This window comes from Panthera tigris, chromosome B2 (assembly GCF_018350195.1).
Source record: "Panthera tigris isolate Pti1 chromosome B2, P.tigris_Pti1_mat1.1, whole genome shotgun sequence".
Lineage (NCBI taxonomy): Eukaryota > Metazoa > Chordata > Mammalia > Carnivora > Felidae > Panthera > Panthera tigris.
The window spans coordinates 97,911,107-97,933,609 of NC_056664.1; the positions used below are offsets into that span (position 1 = coordinate 97,911,107).

The following is a 22,503-nucleotide window of genomic DNA, read 5'->3' on the forward strand; positions in this document are numbered from 1 at the left end:
GACAGGATAGTCTGACTTTGTGGTTGCTGAAATAAGGGAAATTCTCCAAACTAACACCATCCTTTGTTCCCAAGCTTCAAATTACCTGATTAACCCTGAGACTTGAAAGGTGGGTTTAAAGCCAATGATTCACCTCACGTAGAGTTGTAATTATTTTAAAAGTCTCATACTCAGAATGTTTGATATTGAAAACATTCAGCCCTCAGGTAAAATGAATTACATTTTACTTCAGTAAGTGGAAGGGGTCATCTGAATCTCTCCCAGTGACCCAGAAACGGTAACAAGAGCCAAAAACCACCCCTATGGTTTCCAAAATGTCCCATAGAAGGTGAGACCCTCCCACTGAGAGTCCTTGCTATCGACAATGGAAGTGGGAATGAAAACCGGGTACAAGTATGAGGGGATCATGAAATCAGTAGGACCTGAGGAGTAAAGGAGGAGGGAGGGTCTAAAAATGACTCCTTGATTTCTGGTTTTTGGGACTGGGGGTTGTGGTTCTTTTAACATGGGAGGAGACACAGGACTGGGGTGGAAGAGGGTAAGGAGTTCAGTTCTTGCTTTTTTTTTTTTGCTTGAGATGACCTGAAGCACTGCCAGCCAAAAGGAAGCAAGTTGGAAGCCTGGAGCTGTGGAGGGGACCAGGTGTGCAAATGAGAAGTCAGATGTCACTGGCAAATAGATGGTGGTTTTGGCCAGAGAGTGAACACAGCTGTCCAGGACTAGGGGGAGAGTAGAAGGCTGAGGTGGACCCCAGGGGCCCTGGGCAGGGAACAATGTGAGGGTGGGGGCTCCACACCCACTGCACACCTCCTTCCACTGTCTGTCTGTCTGTGAGGACTGCCTTGTCTAGCGTAACCAAGACAGGCCTGAGGTGGCACTAGTCTCTGGCCTTTCCCTGTCACCCTCAATTCTACGACATCCTCTCATTAGCATGGACAGGTTCCTACTTCTTGACAAATAACCCTGGGGGTTCCTATGTGTCCCTCTACCAGGCCATAAACATCCCTTGCTCCCCACCCAGCCTTGGCCACTTTGCTAGACAAACTTTATGTTATAATATAAATTATGATAACAAACTCTGTATAGCACCTCACAATTTATAAAATACTTTTCACATGCTTGGCACTCTTTTATCTTTAGTTTGTTTTTTGGTACTTAAAAAAAGTATTCCTTACACCAGTCCTGTGAGTTAGGAATCATTATCCCCATTTTATGTATGAAAAGACTCAGATGGTAATTCATCTAAGGCCACACAGCTGTGGGTGATGGAAGTTGGTCTCAAAATGGGGTCCTCTGATGCTAGAACCCACACCTGTTAACTGCCCATAGCACCATTTTCACACCAGATGAACACAGACATAAAGGCATCGAATCCATTCAAATGGGAAATCGCTCCCTCACCCCACCCTCTGTTACAGTGGGCCACTTAAGTCCTGAGATGATATAGAAACCAAGTCAAGATGCCAGCTTCCTCCAGTGGGTATAATACAAAGATCACGAGCTTCCATTGGTATGAAGGTTGAAAACAGGCAAAACCCAACAAGATAATCTTTTAATGGTTTATCCACCTGTGGTAAAACTACAAGGAAAAGCTAGCATTGGTTAATGTAAAATTCAGGATGGTGATTTCTCAGAGGGCCATCAAAGGAGCTGGCGACATTCTATTCCTCAGGCCAGGTAGTAGGTAGCTGGGCTTGTGTAAATTCTTAAACCAGACATACGTGAATTATGTGTTTGTACATAAACCTGCAACAAAGAGACAGCTATACTGCTGCCTACAAATAATAAGGTATTCGGAGGAAGAGGAGAGCACAGAGGGAAAAGAAGGAAAAGAAGGCAAGAGTCTGGAGAACCTGGCAAAAAACATGGCAGGCTAGGGAGGAAAATAGAGGCTGGTCTCTAGAGCCTGGATTCTAGACCCGGACAGATCTGCATTTAAATCTCAAACTTCATCTCTTAGGAGCTGGACAGGCAAGATCTCAGAGTGCCTCCGTTTCCTCATCTGTAAAAGAACAAAAGAGGTACATTCCAAGGTTGTCATAAGAATTAAGTGAGAAAACATGTAGCGCCTAGAATGGTGTTAGCCACCTAATTCAGTTCTCCCTTTGCTTTCTTACCTCACCTCTCCCTCGCTCCGTGCCCACTCCTTCCGCCAGCACAGCTGAGTCTAAAAGCAGCCCCACTGCTCTTCTCCACAGTTATTTATAGCCAGGGCCACCTGTGAGCGGCCTGGAACGGAGGCCTGCTGGCCCAGGCTCCGACGCCCGGCTCATGTGTCACCACAATCCAGACTCTGGCGCTGCGGCTGAAGGGCAGTGATATAAATAGTTCACGCTGGGGCCACCTCTTTTTTAGAGAGAAATGCTGTGCCTACCCAAACTTTCTTATAATGCTGCAGGAGTTTTCAGCCCCGGCCACGATGTTTGCTGTCTGCTGACGGGAAAGTCTTCCTCAATATATGGTTCATACCCCATCCTTCTGAAGTGCTGGTTATGTTCAAAACTCTGCCAGAAAAGGTTTGTATTTTTTTTTTTTATGTGTACCAGAATGAAAACTGGCTGAGTTTTTTGTTTTGTTGTTGTTGTTTTTTTTTGTTTTTTAATGTCTTGTGGTTAATAAGCACATCAATTTCAGAGAACATCTCTTGTTTTTTTTCCAGGGATATCTAATAACTGAAATCTTCACACAGCCCCCCAATATTCTTGCCTGCTTTATTATTATTTCTCTTAGGCCTTATTATTTTCTGAGTTCTGTTTCTCCCTGGTCATTAATGAACACAATTCAAGCTTCCCACATTCCTTATTAATCCTCAATTTCCTCCCAAACCCTTCATGAAAACGCCACTCTGATGTCCTGAAGCTAATGACAGGTCGAGATCACAATCCTGGTAATCAGCCTATTTTTTGAGGGGTTGCTCTGTGTGCCTATCTTACTGGTAACCATTAAAAAAAAAAAAGGAGTAGATCTAGAAATGCACAGGGCACTCATGTATTTACTAAGTACAGTGTTGAAAAATGGCAATTTGGAAACATTCTAATTTTTCTATGTAAGTGAACACCTATTTAACAACCTAGGTTTCTTACCCTTTCTTTCCCCATACCCCAGCTTTATTGAGATATAACTACTAAATAAATTGTATATATTTAAAGTGTACAATATGAGGGGCGCCTGGGTGGCTCAGTCGGTTAAGCGGCCGACTTCAGCTCAGGTCACGATCTCGCGGTCCGTGAGTTCGAGCCCCGCGTCAGGCTCTGGGCTGATGGCTCAGAGCCTGGAGCCTGTTTCCGATTCTGTGTCTCCCTCTCTCTGCCCCTCCCCCATTCATGCTCTGTCTCTCTCTGTCTCAAAAATAAAAAATAAAAAATAAAACGTTAAAAAAAATAAATAAATAAAGTGTACAATATGACATATGTGTACAATGTGAAATGATTACCATAATTAATGAACATACCAATCACCTCACATAGTTACCTTCTTTTGTATGTGGTAAGAATACTTACCTACTCTGCTAACAACTTCCAGATATGCAATACATTATTATTAACTCTAGGTACAATGCTGTACATTAGATCCTCAGAATTTATTCATCTTCTAACTGAAAATTTGTACCCTTTGACCAACACCCATCCATTTCCTACCCCTTGGTAACCACATTTCTATGAGCTCAACTTCTTGTTTTTTTAGATTCCATATATAAGTGACATTGTACCATATGTGTCTTTCCTATCTGGCTTATTTTACTTACCATAATATTCTCCAGGTTCATCCATGTTGTTGCAAATGGCAGGGTTTCTTTTTTTGTTCATGTCTGAATAATATTTCTCTGTGTGTGTGTTTCACATTTTTTTTTATCCATTTATCCATCCACTGGGCACTTCCATTATTTCCATAGCTTGGCTATTATGAGCAATGCCGCAATAGACATGAGAGTGTAGTAATCTCTTTTGAGATACTGATTTTGGATACATACCCAGAAGTGAGAGGATCATATAGTAGTTGTACATGCCAAAGAATGAAACTGGACCCCTCACAAAATCTTTCACCTCTCACAAAAATTAAGTTGAAGTGGATTAGAGACTAAAAATAACATCAGAAACTCTCGGAGGAGAATGGGAAAAGCTCCTTGACATTGGTCTTGGTGATGACTTTTTGGATATAACACCAAAAGCATGGGCAACAAAAGCAAAAATAAATAAGCAGAACTACCCCCAAACTAAAAAGCTTCTGCTTAACAAAGGAAATAACAAAAATAAAAGGAAACTTACAGAATGGGAGAAATATTTGCAAACTATGTATCTGATAAGGGGGTAGTACCTAAAATATGTAAGGAACTCCACAACTAAACAACAATAAAATCTGATTTTAAAATGGGCAGAGGCCCTGAATAGATATTTTTCCAAAGAAGACCTACACATGGCCAATAGGCATATGAAAAGGTGCTCAACAGCACTACTCATCAGAGAGATGCAAATCAAAACCACAATGAGAGATCACCTCACACCTGTTAGGAGGGCCATTGTCAAAACACAAGAGACCACCAAGTGTTATCAAGGATGTGAAGAAAAGGGAACACTTGTATACTGTGAATGGGAATGTAAGTTGATACAGCCATGATGGAAAACAGTGTGGAGGTTCCTCAAATAATTAAAAATACAACCACTCTTTCTTTCACTGAAGAATTTTATGTGTTTTTGAGATATACATAAAAATACTACCTTCTTTCAGTTAGATCATACGTTTCTACTTTTTCTTCACTTGAACATTAATATTTAAGACCCAGGGTTTAGGTGGCATGTTTAAAATACATTGAAAAATATCTATGCTTTGCTTATAGGTATTCCCTCAGGGCAATGTTGTCTGAATATGGGTTCCTGCTAGGAATTTATTTGTGATCCTTGTAACCTATCAGTGGTCATACAAACACATTGTGCTGTGTTTATGGTCACTGTGGTTTTAAACAAAGAGAAACATATTGCTTTAAATGCCTCACTCCAGGACTTACCTTGTCCAAAGGCATATACCCTGGTTCATGAATAGTTTTGTTGTTCTGTTTTTTAGATATTAACCTGTAATTATTATCCTATATTATATCGTGAAAATGTTTAACCAATATTCTTATTCAAAGATATTATCCCCATCAATGCTCATATATTTTTATATGTGTCTTAGAAACTTCTTAATATTTCTTTGTGTTGGTTATACCCACAGGCAGCTTTTCAAGCCTTAAAGCTAACTCTACAGCTGATAGCCCCTCTCCATGACATTGTGGCCTACCTTTTCAGTTTTGCTAAACTTGGAAATTGCTCAACATGTTTTAAATTTCCTCTAAGTGCTAACCCTTTGAAAGGTGACTGGGGAGGAACTGAGGGCATTGGTAAGTGATTAAAGGTGATTCAAATCACCTTCAATATTCGCTTGAAATTCTATGAAGCTCTTCCTGCACCCCCACCGCCCCAACTTTACTGCAGTATAATTGGCAAATAAAATTGTAAGCTATTTAAAGTGTACAATGTGGTAACTTGATATGCTCACACATTGTAAAAAGATTTCTCCCATCTAGTTAATTAATATGAAGCTCTTAATACTTGGAAAGACAGAACTAAAATATTTTTTCATAAATGACAGTGAGAAGAAGGGCAAAGGGCAAAACATCATAATATAGTGTCTCCAAACTAATTAATTCCACATTTATAGGCTAATCCACAAGGTAAAGCAAGTCAAGAGTGGCAAGCCTGGCTTTTTACCCTGTATCGGCCACTTGGTTACTAGAAGCTGGACATTTTATTCTGTGGATCTTTGTCCATCTATAAAATGGGGATGATAATACCTGTTTCATGGAGATGTTCTGTGGATTAAAATCTCTGTAAAATTTCTACAAGAATGTACATCCCCCTACTGCACAATAGTTTTATTTCATTCCCTTTCTGGCCTATGTGAGCTAACATGGCAAGGTCAGAACCAAGCATTTATTGTCAAGAATTCTTGCAGACAGTCCTCTGTGAGCTGACAGTAGCCTGATGGTCCTGAAGTAAGAATGATTGAGGCTTTAGTTTTATTTGCCAAGTGCTAATCCATAAACCCTAACTAAGCACTAAGTTCTAAGATAAATGCACAAGGTAAATTAAAGACTCTGAAATGCTTAGTAAGCTGGGTTAATCAAAAGTAGGGAAACTGATCTTGTTATTTTAATAATTTGACTCCCAGTCAAATTATGTCATTAGTTAATGTAAATGTGATAACATATTGTAACAGAGTAGCCAAGGATTTTAATATTTTTTGACGTTTATTTATTTTTGAGAGACTGAGAGAGAGCATGAGCAGGAGAGGGGCAAAGAGAGAGGGAGACACAGAATCTGAAGCAGGCTCCAGGCTCTGAGCTGTCAGCACAGAGCCTGCCACACGGGTTCATTCAAACCCATGAACCATGAGATCATGACCTGAGCTGAAGTCAGATGCTTAACCCCATGTAGCCAAGGATTTTAAAGGATGAGAAGAGCCAACAAAATGAGCTAATAATATGCCTATTCTAACCTAGTGGTCTTCAAACAAGTGTAATATACTCTGAATCTATTCCTCTCTGGCCAGTGTATAAAGGAAGTATGTTTGTGGGAGACCCTGATTTGTTTGCTGGTAGATTTGCATTGCGCTAATGAGCACGGAAGGAATCTGTAAACATTCAGATAGGAGACCCTAGGGGAGCGTATGAGTGGTGATCCTGGAGGAAGATTGATGCCTGTATCTGAGGACAGGCAGCATGAAGAAGGGATGGATTGATGCTGACTCAGCAGAAAACACAGAATTTTCACAGGCTAATGAGATTGCAAAACTACTAGCAAATCTTCCATGTAAGAATCAAGAGAAGAAAGAAGTTCCAAAGCATGCTTAGAGCCTTTCCTTTTACTAATTCGGGGACTGTTATAAAAGGGGTTTACTCAGAAAATAAACTAAGACACTCTTAGAGGAGCTGCTAGATTTGGGGAGGGTATGGGGACCGGGCTTTAGATGAGGGACAGGAGAAAGAATGCCATCCCTGTCCTTGAGACACACGGAGATGAGATAGAAGCCTAGATAGAGCCAGAGTCATCTTTCCATAGAGGCTGCATAGGAACTTCTACAGCAGCTGGGAGGGCGGAGCCTGTGGGGAAGATGATGTGGGGGATACTTGCCCTCACTAGAATCAATGGAGAAGGCTAGGAGGGATGGTCCTGGTAAGACAAGAAAAGGACTCTGGCAAAGGTGACAGGCAGACTGCACATGGCTAGTCCAGAGAATGGCGTACCTACTGGTGTGATACTGAGGAACAGTAGGAAATGAGGCCAAATTGTTGAGGACCTGGAATTCAGGATGAAGGAAATTGGTTTCTTACTATTTATATGCTTATGAACCAGAAACCATTGAAACATGTGGGGCCCAGGCTTTCCAAGGTGTGCAATTAGAGGCATGCACCCTGTCATGTTGCCAGCAAAAACATTTGTGCTCCAGGGAGAATGTGCAAAGTTTTGCATACTCTGCTGAAAATAGATAAAGAGCAAACTGAACTAAAAAAAGAAAAATCCCACTCTGTGATAATCATCTTTTTAAAAAGCCTAGGTTGCTCAGTTCCTGGCCTGCTTCCCAGAGGAGACAAGGAGAGCTAAGGTGAAAAGAGATGGGTCTGTTCATATCCTTGCCCACCTCCTCTTGGCTATTGCCAAGCTATTTGGAGTTTGACTTTTGTGGGCTCATATGCTTTAAAATAATTTTTAAGGGGACCCTCCAGATCTCAGCTTTGGCCCTGCCATTTGACTGAGGAAGCAGCTCTTAGACACTGTGCACCAGCTCTGTGGACCTGCCCAATCCTTTCCTTCCCTGAAAGTCAGCAACTCCCTTTGGAGTCAGCAGAGGATGTAATCAGCCTGTGGGAGTTTACACTGTGATTTCCTTGTAAAGGTTTAGGAGGCCAATTAAAGCCCAAATACTGTCCACTAAACTTAGAGTTTCAGAAACTCTAGAGACAAGCTGAGAACAAAGTGTGCTGGCTCTGAGTATTCACATGGAGACAGGGCCACTATGATTTCCACCTCACCCCTTCCCCTGCCCCCACTTCTCTCTCTGATTTCCCAAATAAGACCCTCCTGGGGAAGTCTCATTTGTTTCCTGATGTTTCCTGGCTCAGGGTCTCCTCCCAACCTCCCCACCACAACTACATAGTAACCATCTGCCCCATCCTCACAGTCAGGCTGTCTGCCCTGCCCGCCAGCCACCTCCCCTCCCATCAAGCAGCTGCTTGATGCCATGAGACAAGGGAAGCCTAAATGAGGATGGTAAAGTCAGTTAATAACAAAGAAAGGGTAGTCCCCACCTCTGCATCTGTGTTTTAATGATAATACTACCTATCAACACAGAACAATTTTGCTGGGAAGTGATCATATAAACATGCACACACATCACGTATATAAACAATAATGGAAATAATGAAGAGAACAATTACCTGCAATCCAACCATTCTAACAAGTGAGATATTTTTATTTACCTTTACTGCCTTCTAGCCCTTGTCCAAACACACTTTACATTTAACAGAGCTTTAATCGCGGGATATATACAACTTTATATTCCTTTTTCATTGTCATGGCAGAGGATTATAAACCATTACCCCCTGGTTGCTACTTCACCTGACAGCATGTAATGCTTGCAGACCGTCCCACTAGGCCTTGAACAAATAAGGTTCACTGATTACCACTAAATAGGGCCTCCATCCACCACCAAAATTCTTGTGCAGTTCACTCTAACATGACTCCTCTTCTGGAGGAAGTTTCTTTTCAGTCCGATATGGCCATCAGATTTATAGAGGAGTCATAAAAATTTTGGTGATTGGGTCCAATTTTGCAGCGGCTGGAAAAGTACCTAAAAACCATTTTTCTCTTCTATGTAAAGCATCAAATGGATATGAAATCTGGACTTCTCATGTTTTCCTAAAGCCAAAAGCATATATCACAAGCATTAGCAACTATTCTCAGTCCTGGTTCTGCCCTGGTCAGGCTCTCATGGACAGCTTCCCCATTCCCTCAATTCCTCTTTCATCTAGAAATGTGGGAAGAAATCCAATGCCAGGCCAGATAGGGTAGAAGGCTGCTCAAGACTGGACAAGCTATTGAGAGAGTAACTCTGCAAATGCCTCATGAATATCCCATCTGTCTTCTGCCTTGGGCTACATATCAGGCACAGAGATCAGTTTCCATAGTCTTCTTCCCATAACTGTGATGTCCTCTCAACTAGAAAGCTATCACTGTCCTCGCTGGGAGTTGGCGAACATTTCAGATCAGCTGACATTCCAATAGCCCTGGAAGTGTGGGCCCACCTACTACCCTACTAGTGCTCCCTAAGGACTCATCATTTTCTTGCTTTGCTCTCCCATTCTGACTAACTCCTCTCCTGGGCCAATAATAGAGATGCTATTAAGTCATCTATACCCAGGCCAGTTTCTTCAACCCAGTACTGAGTGTTGCAAAAGGTCCCTAACTTAGATTTCCATTCAAAACACATGAAAGTCTACTTATGTCCAGTCCACTTTTGCAGTAAGGATCCAAGAAACAAGTCAGTTTAGGTACTCTCACACCTCCTAAAATGATGATAATCTCCTAGAAGAAGGTGTGTGTGCGTGTGTGTGCGCACATGCACACATATGGGTATGCATATTTCTTGCTTGCCTTAGATGGTCTTGAGTCTTTAATCCATGAGCCAGTGAGAGAATGAGCCAGTGACAGAGAGGCTGATTTGTATGGCATGGTTGTGGGAAATGAATGCTGGTTTGTAATCTATAATAACTTCAAGCCCCTAATAGCTCTACTGAGACCTATACTTTCCCATTCCTTGTCATTCTTTTATTCAGTCTAGAGGCTATAGCCTTGTAAAATTTAAAACTTTCATTCAACAGCATGTTCTTATTCTGAAAAGCAAAGCAAATTTTTATCTTATTGAGGGAGGAAGGAAGGAAGGGAAGATAAATCAGACCTTGGGCTCTACAATATAACTTTGCTAGTCTTGCAAAACATATAATTAGCATGTTCACAAACAAAGAGAAGTACATTTAGGTAAAAAGTTAGCTTTGGAGGTGAATGATGGCTCATTAGGTTAGCCACGGTAGCCTGTAGGTCACACTATCTGACGAAAATGTCATCCATCTTCCAGGGTCTGAGCTTCAAGAACTGCAGAAAATGATTGACAGCCTCCAGAGCCCCCAGGACCCTGCCCACGTGTCCCAGGCACTCCTCCTTCGAAGGGAGGTTATATTTTTGCAGTTTGATGCTGCGGTGCGGCACCTCATCCGGTAAGGGCTGGAGCGCCGGATCCTGTCCAGTTCATTGTGTAGGGCAGGTGCTTCTGAGTGACCACTGGGGGTGGCCACTCTTGGCAAGATTGAATACCGAGCTTAAAATAGGGCACAACCTGAGCCAGAGCACTGTGGCTACCGAAAGCATTCTGCTGCAAAGGCTGTCCAAGCAGCGTGTGTTCTTGTCCGATCATAATATTCTCAATGTTATTAAATGTGCCTTAAATACAGTTAGTTTGCACAACAATCACTGCTTTCAATGTTCAGGTTGTTGAATTGGGAATGATGTTTTTCATACCTCTGAAGATGATTCTAAGAGTTTTTGTTTATGTTTTTCAGCCCTTAATCACCTTTCAAAAGAACAGAATTTTCACTGCACGTGTGAAGCCAGTGGAACTGGCTGAGTTAAATTTATAAATTCAAATAAATAAATTGTGGGTATTAAGTGTTCTGCATACAAAAAAGAATGTCTATCTGGTTAATTAATCATGACTGATGAGAAAATTAGTTGGGACTGAGAGTCACACTGTTTCTAGGATAAATAATAAGTTTTGTATGGGAAGGGAAGAGGTCAGGCCTAAGGGTCTCTGCTTACTCTTAAATCATCAATATCAATTAACTTCCTTTGATTAATTCCCAGTATAAGTATTTAGCCAAGGAGGAAGACCTCAGGAGGCTGTGCTCTTACCTGTGGATTATAATCACATTTCACTACTAGCATGGGTATCCATAGAGGATGTAAATGTAGGGTTTGAACTGAACTGTATTTTCTCTTCCTACTCTGCATTTTCTTTACTCTGAGCATCAAGGATCTCTGGATTCAAATTAATTCAGCAGAAGAAAACAATTGGACGAATTGATTTCTTTTTTATTGATAAACAACTTTCTGAGCTGTAGCTTAGTTGAGCAGGTAGAATATAAAGGCTCCAATTTTTTCAGGATGGCCATTCATTAGTCCTCTGACTCTGAAACCCCAGGTCAGAATTCGGAAGGAATTCACATAGGGTGAAGACAGAGCTATACCCCCGAGGTTCTGTTTGGATTCCAGCTGTGCAGGGTTCAGCTTGCTACTGTTCTCCCAGAGGAACCATTCTGCTTCCCCTAGGAATTCCTTTGAGGGGCTTCCTTTGTCCTGGCACACTCAGTGCTCAGGAATAGAGGGCACTGTGTTCTATGTCTGGTTTCAGTATATTCAGTATATTTTTCAAAAGACTTTGGAGGGAACCACTCGGGACGGTATGTCTCCACTAGGCCTTTATTCATCACATTTCCTCCAGCCTTTATCTTCAGAGCTCTTCCGGGCTTGTGTGTATTTGGAATCGCACAGTTAGTAAGTGGCAGACTACAAGTAGAACCTAGGTGCATTTGACTCTAAAGTCTTAGAACTAGGATGGATGCCAGACAGCAGTGTGGATCGAAAAATAGACTCTGGAAAGAAGGCAGGGAACAGGAGGAAAAGAGAAGCTAAGGGATAAATGTCATCCCACTTGATGATTTCACTGCTAAACCTGCAAACAAGGAAAAGTCCTTAGATAATCAAGAGGCAGGAAGGACAGGGAAGTTCCCTCACCCTTCCCCAGAGTTCATAACTCTGAGCAAACATGACTGTTTACCCAAGGGAAGTTTTTGCTTATAGAAACTCAAGACTTCTCCAGAATTTGAAAAGAAAGAACTGAACTTTTACCTGGAATGAGAGCAACATGCTTCTATCGACTGGGGGAAATTGAGGAAGGATGTAGCTCAAGGACATCAAGATAGTGGCCCATTAATCACCTAATATCTGGCTCCTGCTTCTATGTGGCATAATCAGCTCTGGTTGCAGGGTAGATGCAGTCTAAGCACAGAAGTCTCACTCTGCCCCTGTCAACCTGCCCTCTGATGCGGGAAACAAAGGCAAAAGGAAATGGCAGATAAAATTAAATTTCCTTATGACCTGCAGCCCTTTGATAAATACTTGAGGCAAGCAGAGTATAACATTTCTCCAGGAACTCCCTACTGTCTTCATTTTAATACTTTGCTAGGGGGAAAAACAACCTTCGCTTGACAATAGCTAGGCCTCCAGTATCCATGAGTCTTCTTTACCATGTGAAAATACCTTTGGAAACTTCCCCTGGACTTTATCTCTCCCAACTCCCAGGTGTATAATCAGTCTCTCCTCACAATCCCCAGGCAGCTCTTCCTTCCCACAGGTCCTGTCCCCCTGCTTTAACAAAACCACCTTTTTGCACCTAAGTTGTCTCAAGAATTCTTTGTTGACCATTGGCTCCGGACCCTACCATCACTCCAAACCACATCACCTACCAAGCTCCTGGCAGAAATTGGTATTGTCCTCTAATACCATTGGAACCACGTTGCCCAGGGCCTGTCACCTCTGCGCATGTCCACCAACCTGTAGAAGTTATTTATTAGCCAGTGCAAGAAATGCCTAAGAAGTGAGCTTATCTTTAATTTCAGGTGATGTAATCATTTGTGTTGAAAGTAAATGCTTGGGTGGTACAGTGGTTCTAATCCATCTTAACTATTTAAGTCAGGGGTCAGCAAACTTCTGTCATAGGCCTGATTTTTGTATGGCCTGTGGGCTAAGGATGGCTTTTACATCTTTAAATGGTTGGGGGAAAAATTTCAAGAAAAGAGTAGTATTTTGTGACTCATGAAAATTATATGGAATTCAAATTTCAGTGTCCATAAATGAAGGTTTTTGAAACATAGTCATGCCTATTCATTTGTAAATTATCTTAGACTGCTTCCACACAGAACTGAGTAGTTGCACAAGAGACCATATGATCCACAAAGCTGAAAATGTTTACTATCTGACCTTTTAAGAAAGATTTTGCCACACCCTGATTTAAACAGCATTTCCCTGTTTCTTGAGTGCTATTGGGCAAGCTGTGCTGGTCAGACCCACCCTAGCAGAAGACACAGGCCAGGGTTTATCAAATGAGGCGTCTGATTGAGTTGAGATGGGAACCCATGACCTGTTATCAATGTTTCGAAAGGCATGATGAAAAAGACACATTTGTCCCAAAGCTTTGCAAGTAAACAAAATGTCAAACTTCTTTCTTTTTAAAATTTTTTTAATGTTTTTATTTATTTTTGAGACCGAGAGAGACAGAGCATGAGCAGGGGAGGGACAGAGAGAGAGGGAGACACAGAATCTGAAGCAGGCTCCAGGCTCTGAGCAGTCAGCACAGAGCCGGACGCGGGGCTAGAACTCACGGACTGTGAGATCATGACCTGAGCTGAAGTCGGACATTTAACGGACTGAGCCACCTAGGCGCTCCACTTCTTTCTTTTTTTAAGAAATTCTGGAATTCTAAGAACTGAGATAAGGGGGAGAGGAAATTTGCTCTGGTTGAGTTCTCACCATGTGCCAACTCTGTGGGTAGAAATAATTTCCCCCATTTTTACAGAGGAGGAAATAAAGATTCACAGAAGTTGCATAACTTGCCCAGGGTCACACAACTTATTGTAGCAGAACTTGCATCTGTGCAGTTTTTCAGACTCCGGAGCCCTATTCTTCCTTTATATCATGTTTCTTTGTCTCTTCCTGCAGCTTGGAGCTTGGGCTGGAGGCTAATGTGGTATCAAGTTAGAGAGGAAAATATTTACTGAACATTTGGTAGAAAAATCTTTCAAAATATGGAGTCCATAGAAAGGAGGGAAATAAAAGAGGATTTAGTGCTAAAAGTATTGAGTATCATCTTGAGACCCTTTTTTTCACATGGTATTAGACACAGTTCTATTGATAGAGGGGAGATGGCGCCTACAAAGCATGGTGATCTAAACTAAGGAATCAGGAAAGTAGGGAAAAGAATACCGATGATTTGGTCAATGGTGGTGCCTATAATTTGACTCTGGCCTCTCTAGAAAGTATACCATATTCTATGATTCTGTAGCTTAGACTAGCAGCCACATTTACATCTGAACTGCATTGTATTTTTCAACAGTCTCCAAGCATCCATAAATTAATAGGCTTGGTATGTGCACAAAGCTATGTCTGGGGCTCTAGAACCCTGCCAGGAATTGTGTTCATTTGTGGCACTTGGTAGTTACAAAGTTCTGCACAAACTTGTCAGGGTAAGAGAGCACATCGGTGTTCTGTGTTCTTTTATGTGATGACCAGTCAGGTATAGCCACAAGAAGGGAACAGAAGGGACCTGGGAAAACAAAGTTTATTATATCCACAGTTCCTAGAAACAAGATGTATGCCACACCACACAAAGCCACATGGGAAAGCATCTGTGTGGGCCAGGAGCAAGGAGAGTGCTGAGACCATACCCTGAAAGGCATGGCAGGGCTGGGTTGAATAATTCCAGTGGGCTTTGGGTTGTAGAGGTGATCTCTAGTAGTCTATTAACTAGCCTGGGATGAATAAAGCAGAGGAATATTCCCTCCTCAGGTGCAAGTGTCAGGTAGAGGAAGTATGGCTCTGGATGGTTGGTTTGCATATCAAAGCCATGCTCCCTGCCAAGTCCTTTGCTATTTCTAGGAACTATCTAGCCCAAGGAGGAGCAGTATCATCCTTAGCCAGAAAGGTCTTTGAAGATGTCAAAATATCCATAATAAACAGAAAATAAATTTTAAGATATAAGCACTGTAGTCAAGGATTGAACTAGTAAGACATGAGCAAAGTGGGACCCAGAGACTGAGAGAAAGAGAAATCCTTCTTATAGATTGGTGGGAGAGGAGAGCAGGAATGATAGGAAAGGAGCCAACCAGGAAGAGGTTGTACAAGTTACTAGACTTCTGAACTCTTGGTTTGGGCTGAAAATAAATGTTTCTATTAGAGTATTCTGCTATTTGGTACCACTGTTTTAAGTAGATCTATATGATCTATATGTGCCAGAAGACAGACGTGGGTGTGGAAAGTACCATGGTCATGTAGAGGAAGGTCAGAAGCAGCTGTAAATGAGCTCTGCCTCACTGGGGCTCCTACTAGGCTGAAAAGTCAAACACATTTTTGTATTTGGGACAGTTCCTGCACTTTGCCTTGTGCATAATTGGTGCTTGATACATCACTGTCACATGGGTAGCAAGTGAGTAATGTGTCCCTGGCAGGGCCCATTGAGAATCATTAGAAAACATGTGAAAGACATGAGCAACAGGAGAAAATGTTCTCATTGAGCAACTCCAGGTTCCATCCTTGAGGTATCAAGATAAGTCAATGATTGTATCTAGTCTCTCAGTATAAAACATTTATTCAACTATCTTTTGCTAATTCTCATTAAAATGTGAAAAGGTGGTATGATTTTTGCGGTTTGATGTAAAAGTATGGAGCTCCCTTCATCTGTCTTTGAACTTAACTTCATAAGCCCCTTCTGCTGATGGCAAAAAAAGATGAAACTTCCTAATTCCACCTCATCCAGCCACAGGTAGAGCTTAAAAGTGGTCGGTTGGAGATTTAAAATAAGTCAATTTAAGAATAGTTAATCCCCATTTCCCTTTGTTTTGATGGCCTCCTATTCACCCTGTTGGTAAGTGAGGGATTCTGCGCTAGTGTTCCAGGGACACTAAACGCTGGGCAGAGGAGATCAACAGCAGTTTACCAGTCGTCTACATCCCAGGGGAAGAGGACACTGCATGCTGTGCAGGGCCACAGAGGAACTGCACCCGGGGAACAAAGTGAACAGCCAGGGACTATGGGAGACAGGCTTTGTGGTATCAGGAGGGTATGATGTCCCCTCATTTGTGCAGGAGGATGTGATTGGTTCATTTGAATACTTTCATGGTCTGGCAACAGACAGAAACCACTAAGGGGGTAAGCAGGGATTGCCCTAGGTCCCCTTCAATAAGAAAGATTATTTGACTAAGGGACCTTATCTGTGAGAGCAGAGTGGAGAGGAAACCTTTTGGTTAGGCCATTCCAGGCCCTCCTGATTTTACCATAATATTGGACCTAAATTTTAGGTCTTACACTGTACTTTTCTCTTCCTTCATTCCTCTCAGAGATGATGTAAGCTCCTGGGGGTGCTTATAAGTCATCCTAGCAGTTGAGGAGGAATGGCTACGTCACCTACCCATTCTGGATTATCTTGTTCAACCTCAGATCTCTTCTGATTGGCCTGATGCTCAGCATTCCATGTAGATACCCTTCTGTGGGGGCTCTGGCACTCCTCAGGGCTTTCCCCAACACTTTGATTGTCTGCTAGTCTCTGGGAGGCTACCTCATTTCCCTCAGAGCTAGTATCTTCCTCAGTCATTGCTAATCTCCTTTTTGATGTCTGCTTTATGCAAGACTTGAGCCAAGCCCATGGAAGATCCAGACAAACGGTCCCTTCTGTTTTAGGATATCCTCTCCTCAGTTTACCCTATGTCAGCATCTTTTTTTTTTTTTTTTTTTTGTATCCACTAGCTCTAAGTTCTAGAAACAGTCTTTCCTTGCTTACTAAATTCTTATTTCCATTTGGACAAAAAAAGTCATTGTAATTTATCATGCATACATCCTTCTCTACAACTTAATGGTATAAATTTCATGCACTAGTCTTCAGGATTTTTGGTTCTTGATATGCAAAACCAAGTTTTATTCAAAACAAAACAAAAATCTTCCTCTCTCAAACCCCAAAGTTTTATTATTTAATTTAAAATTTGGTTTGCAGGGGCACCTGGGTGGCTCAGTCGGTTAAGTGACCAACTTGGGCTCAGGTCATGATCTCATGGTTTGTGAGTTCAAGCTCCACATTGGGGTCTGTGCTGACAGCTCAGAGCCTGGAGCCTGCTTCAGATTCTGTGTCTCCCTCTCTCTCTCTCTCTGCCCCTCCCCCACTCACACTTTGTCTCTCCCTAAAAAATAAATAAAATTAAAAATTTTTTTTAAAATTTGGTTTTGCATATCAAGAATTGTCTCTGCTATTGTCTTAAAATAATTCAACAATCCATATCTTTGTTCTAGAGCTACAGCTGAGTTATCCAATGCAGTAGTCACATGTGGCTATCTAATTTAAAGTCTCAAATTGATATTGACTTAGATGAAGTAAAATTTAAAATTCAATTCCTCAAATCACAGTAGCGACATTTCAAGTGCTCAACAGTCACATGTGGCTAGTGGTTACCATCCTGGACAATCAAACTCAGAACATTTCCATATTGCGGGGCGCTTGCTTGGGTAACTCAGTTGATTAAGCATACAACTCTTGGTTTCGGCTCAGGTCATGATCTCACAGTTTGTGGATTGAGCCCCGAGTTGGGCTCCACGCTAACAGCACGGTCTGCTTGGGATCCTCTCTCTCCTTCTCTTTGCCCCTCCCCTGCTCACACATGTGCTTGCACTCTCTCTCTCTCTCTCTCTCTCAAAATAAATAAATCAACTTTTTTAAAAAAAAGAACATTTCCACATAGTATAAAGTTCTATTGGACAATGCTAGTCTATAATATATCTACCTTTCCCTTTAAGGGTTGTGAATCATGAGAGTGAAGGGCAGTGTGTAAAGAAAGGAGGATGAAGGATGAGGTCATTGAGGAGGAAACCTGTGTTTATCTCAAAATGTTATCTTGCTATAGTAACTTTGAAGAAAGTTTTGAGCTTCAGAAGCTTAAGTAACTGCTTTTAATGAGATTCCCTCCATGTTTTGGTAGAAGAACATTTTTGGCAACTGGAAATGCTTCTGCCTACCAGTCTGTTACAGACGGCATGTACCATGGATTGCCACCACTGAGCAACTCTCTCGTGAAGAGCATTTTTGCTTCACAGCTCAGCGTGCCTCAGCCACTAGATCCACAGAGCCTCCAGGTATGTTGAGAAGTATTTTTATACCTAGAAACGATGTTGTACATAGGGAATTGGCACTTTGTTTCCATTTGGTTTAAAGTTTGCAGGGGTTCTCCATGTTTTAGTGCTCTTTAGTCTTGCTTGGCTCCCCTTCATTGACATGGTAGAACAGCCTGGGCCCCCATAGCCAGCTGTTATTCCCAGTCAGAGTCTTTGCCTCCAAACTGCTTAACAAGCAAATGGGGGCAATACCTTATCTGCTCCCAGCTGGTAGCAAAACCAACAGTTGATCTTTTCCATTTAATAAATAATAATAGCAATTACAATACAAAAATTAGGTCAGCCGCTCAGTTTTTAATAGCCCTGGTTACAGCAGGTATTATCATATGTAATCCTGGCAATTATTATTTTCCCTAGGTACCAACAATATTACCCACCCTCTACAACTAAAGACTGTAAGGTTCTGGCAGGTCAGAGATCAGACTGCTGGGCATTCATGACAGCACTAGATCACAAACTGTATTACTTATCTCTGGCTGCATAAAAAATGACCCCAAAATTTAGCAGATTAAAACAATACATATTCATCATCTCATACAGTTTCTGAGGCTCAGGAATCTGGGAGCAGTTTACTATGTAATTCTGGCTCAAGATCTCTCGCCAGTCTACTATCAGGGTATTGGCCCAGGCTGTACTCATCTCAAGGGTCTACTGGAGGAGAATCTGTTTCCAAGCCCACTCATGGGCTTTCGGGAGGCATCAGAAGATCCACTTTCAAGCTTATTCATGTGGGCTTTTCCACAGGGCTTCTTCACAGCATGGCAGATGGATTCCTCCAGAGCAAACAATTCAAAAGAGAACAAGAAACAAAACCCAAGGTGGAAGTCACAGTCTTTTTATTACCTAATTTCATAAGTGACATCCCATAATTTTTGCCATATTTTATTCATTAGAAGTGAGTCACTAATTTTAGCCCACACTCAAGGGGAGAAGAATTAAACTCCACGTTTTAAGGGAAAAGTATCGAAGAAGTTATAGACCACCTATATTTAAAGCCATCTCATGGGGCGCCTAGGTGGCTTAGTGGGTTAAGTGTCCAACTTTGGCTCAGGTCATGACCTCACAGTCTGTGAGTTCAAGCTCCAAGTCGGGCTCTGTGCTGACAGCTCAGAGTCTGGAGCCTGCTTTGGTTTCTGTGTCTCCCTCTCTCTCTGTCCCTCCCCTACTCACACTCTGTCTCTGTCTCTGTCTCTCTCTCTCTCTGAAAAAAAAAAAAAACATTAAAAAATATATGTATTAAAATAAAATAAAATAAAATAAAATAAAATAAAATAAAATAAAATAAATAAAATAAAACCACCTTACAAACCCAAGTCTTCTGACTCCAAAACCTCCAATGTAATTTTTTTATGTTACAAAGCTAAGCCAAGTAATGCCAACACCAACCCCATGTAAGTCCTACCATTTTACCTTCCCTAGCAACAAGGCAATGACTCTTGGCCCAAACCTTGACCCTCATTTAGTCCTGGAATACAAGATTGACCATGACCATTAGTCCTGTTCCTACTGCCTTTAGATGTTGCCTGGGATTAGGTAGATGGAAGTGTCCTGGCTTCTGGCTACCTGAATCAATTCCAATTCTAGGAATTGTCTGAAGCCAGTACCAAGTCTGCAAATGTAGAATGGAGTCAGATGGATAGGTCCACTATGTCCAGGCCTGCATGTGATGCCACAACTAGTAGGGGATGCCTTGACTGTTGGACAGTGATATGGAGAAGACAGAGGCCCACATATTAACATTGTGGCATTGGCTTTGAATTGTTACCTAGAATTGGAACACAATGGTGATGAAGGAAAACATTTTAACGTTCCTTATGTCTAGAACATTTGAATAAGTTTACTTTTGTTGATTGTAACTGTGTCCCGTTATTATTATGGTATTCTGGAACTTCCAAACACTGGTGCTGACTAGTTACACTGAAGTCTTAATTAAGTACCCTTCTGTTTATCCAGATTTGGGGAATAAAAAAAAAAAAAAGAATATTACTCTCTCCTCTACATCATCAGAGACTTTCTATCCAGAACTACTTCTTTTTTTTAATGTTTATTTATTTATTTTGAGAGAGAGAGAGAACACACCAGCAGGAGAGGGGCAGAGAGAGAGAGGGAGAGAGAGAATCCCAAGTAGGCTCCGCTCAGTCAGCACAGAGCCCAATGTGGGGCTTGATCTCATGAACCATGAGACCATGACCTGAACCAGAATCAAGAGTCAGACACTTGACCAACGGAGCCACTTAGGTGCCCCAGTAACTATGTCTATATAATAAATAAATCATCCCACATTGTTTTGGAGTACAGACACAGAAATCCTGTTCATATAAGATATTTATTATTTGTGGACAACAGTACAACATTATCATGTTTCTCATTTGGTTCTTTTAGGCATCTGTGCTATTCCCTTGGAGAGCATTTCTAGAAGATGGAGGACTGTTTCCAGTTATGGGTAGCAGCCCAGATACCCTAGAGTATAATATGCAGGTAGGCTAGTTCTTCCCACTCATGGCAGAAAGAACTGAATGCAGACTGCAAAGCAGGTTTCATTGGGTCCATAGGTCAATGGTGAATAATTTATGAGATAAGCAGGATGTTTGATTATGAAGCTGTAAATCCAATGCTACCAGGTGAGTCATGTTTTCTTATGACAGAAGAGAATCATGGTCTCAGCTGGTATGGGCCTTGGTTGTAGACTCAGCTGCAATTCTCATGACCAGTAATGACCTGGGAGAGTGACCAGCCATCTTCAGTCACTCTCTGCACCTCTTAGAGAAACACCCAGGCTGGAAGCTCAGGGGTCTGTAACTCCCGGTCTGCCTGTGAATGGTGGTAGGAAGAGAACTCTTTAAGCAGGATTCATAAGGAGAATTTCTTTCAATTATGTGTTTCCTCCCTGATTACCTAAGCAAATATTGTGTTTTCATTTTTAAAAATAGAAAATATGGAAAAGTATTAAACATGAAAATCAATCATAAATTTGCTCCGAAATAATACAGAAGTGGAGAGTGATGAAGATAGGGGCAGGATTGGCCACAGGCTGATGGTTCTTAGGGCTGGGTGGTGGGAACTCTACTGTTTACTTCTGTATAGGCTCAAAATTAAAAAGGTTTGGGTGTTTTAAAGTAACATAGTAAGAATGGTTAAAAGAAATAAATCATATTTCCCCCAGTAGGAGACAATCACCGTTCACATTTTGGTTTATTTTTTCTAGTACTTTCCCTATGCATACATGTGTCTCTATCTGTACTTTCAAAAGAAAATTGATATCACACTATGCATTCACCATATACAAATACCACTCACTGTAAAGTGCTGGGAAATGGACTTCCATACAAGGCCAAAAGTCTGATATGTTCAAGGAGGACTTTCGGCTAGAAATGTTACTCTGATTTTTACAGATTTTTCTAATAGTGGAGAGGGCGGGGTTTGTAAACACAATTATTCCTAGTTTTCTCCCCCCAAATCATGTATAAGGGATACATAGAAATCTTCAAGATGGGTGTTTTGTTTCATTTTGTTCTTTGTTTTGTTTTGTTTTTAGCTGTGCCTCTGTAGGCTGAGTGACCATGATCTGAAGGTGGCTCATGGAGAGCTGGTGGGCATGCAGCTGCTTTTGGAAGATGTGCTTCTGAGCAACTATCATATGATCATGGAGGATCATGGAGGATCCCCCCAGCAAGACACACTGGACAAAAACACACAGGTACTCTTGGTGAGCAGTCTTCCTAATTGGCCAGTGCTGTAGTGTACTGAAGGACCTTCCTCCCCCTTTGTCTGACAGCCTCTTCCAGTGCGTCCCAAGACTGGGCTAATGCCACATGGGAGCAGCGGATTCATTTCTTTTCGTTTTAAAAACAGAACAAAGGTTGTAAGAGGTCCATTGAAATCAAACGGGACAAATAATCCAACTGGCTGGGTTTCCTTGTGAGTCATACACATTTAGGACTGGAGTTGGGAGGACTGGAGGGGTAGGACAGAGTCCCTGGGTGAACATCTGCACCCCGGGCTCTCATCTTCGTTACTCAGCTAGCCTTATGGACTCCTAGGTGAGCACTCCCTCCTCTGGACTTATCCCTGGAGCTCTAAGGCAGCAAGAGCCCCTGGCCCACTTGGTGTCATAACTGGAACCAATTCTGCACATATGTGGGAACCAGACAGAGACTTGTCTGGACACAGGGTGAGCTAGCTGGTGCTCCCATTTAAAGAGCCTCCTTTTGAGAGCCCAACTTTCTGAGAGATGTCTGCAGCAGCCATCTCCATTTCCTCACCTTCAACCCACTCCTCAGAAACTGTGCTTTGTCACCACTGAGACCACCCTCATCAAAAGCACCATGGTCCTTGTCACTAAATCCCCTGGATGCTTTTCAGTGCCCCTCCAACCTGACCCTTGTCAGCATTTGACACAGTGTATCCTTCTTGCAGCCTCCCTGCTGCT

At 41.9% G+C, this 22,503-nt stretch overlaps 1 protein-coding gene across 1 annotated transcript in view; it reads left to right on the plus strand.

The window, feature by feature from the left end:
- The window catches only part of LOC102962797, a 178,914-nt gene that overhangs the window by 105,198 nt on the left and 51,213 nt on the right, over positions 1 to 22,503 (plus strand). Inside the window, exons 29-34 of the mRNA XM_007078743.3 lie at positions 2,399 to 2,516; positions 5,209 to 5,374; positions 10,168 to 10,306; positions 17,882 to 18,035; positions 20,457 to 20,552; positions 21,610 to 21,771. Coding sequence (XP_007078805.3) covers positions 2,399 to 2,516; positions 5,209 to 5,374; positions 10,168 to 10,306; positions 17,882 to 18,035; positions 20,457 to 20,552; positions 21,610 to 21,771 — 835 coding nt within the window. The remainder of the gene's footprint in view (positions 1 to 2,398; positions 2,517 to 5,208; positions 5,375 to 10,167; positions 10,307 to 17,881; positions 18,036 to 20,456; positions 20,553 to 21,609; positions 21,772 to 22,503) is intronic.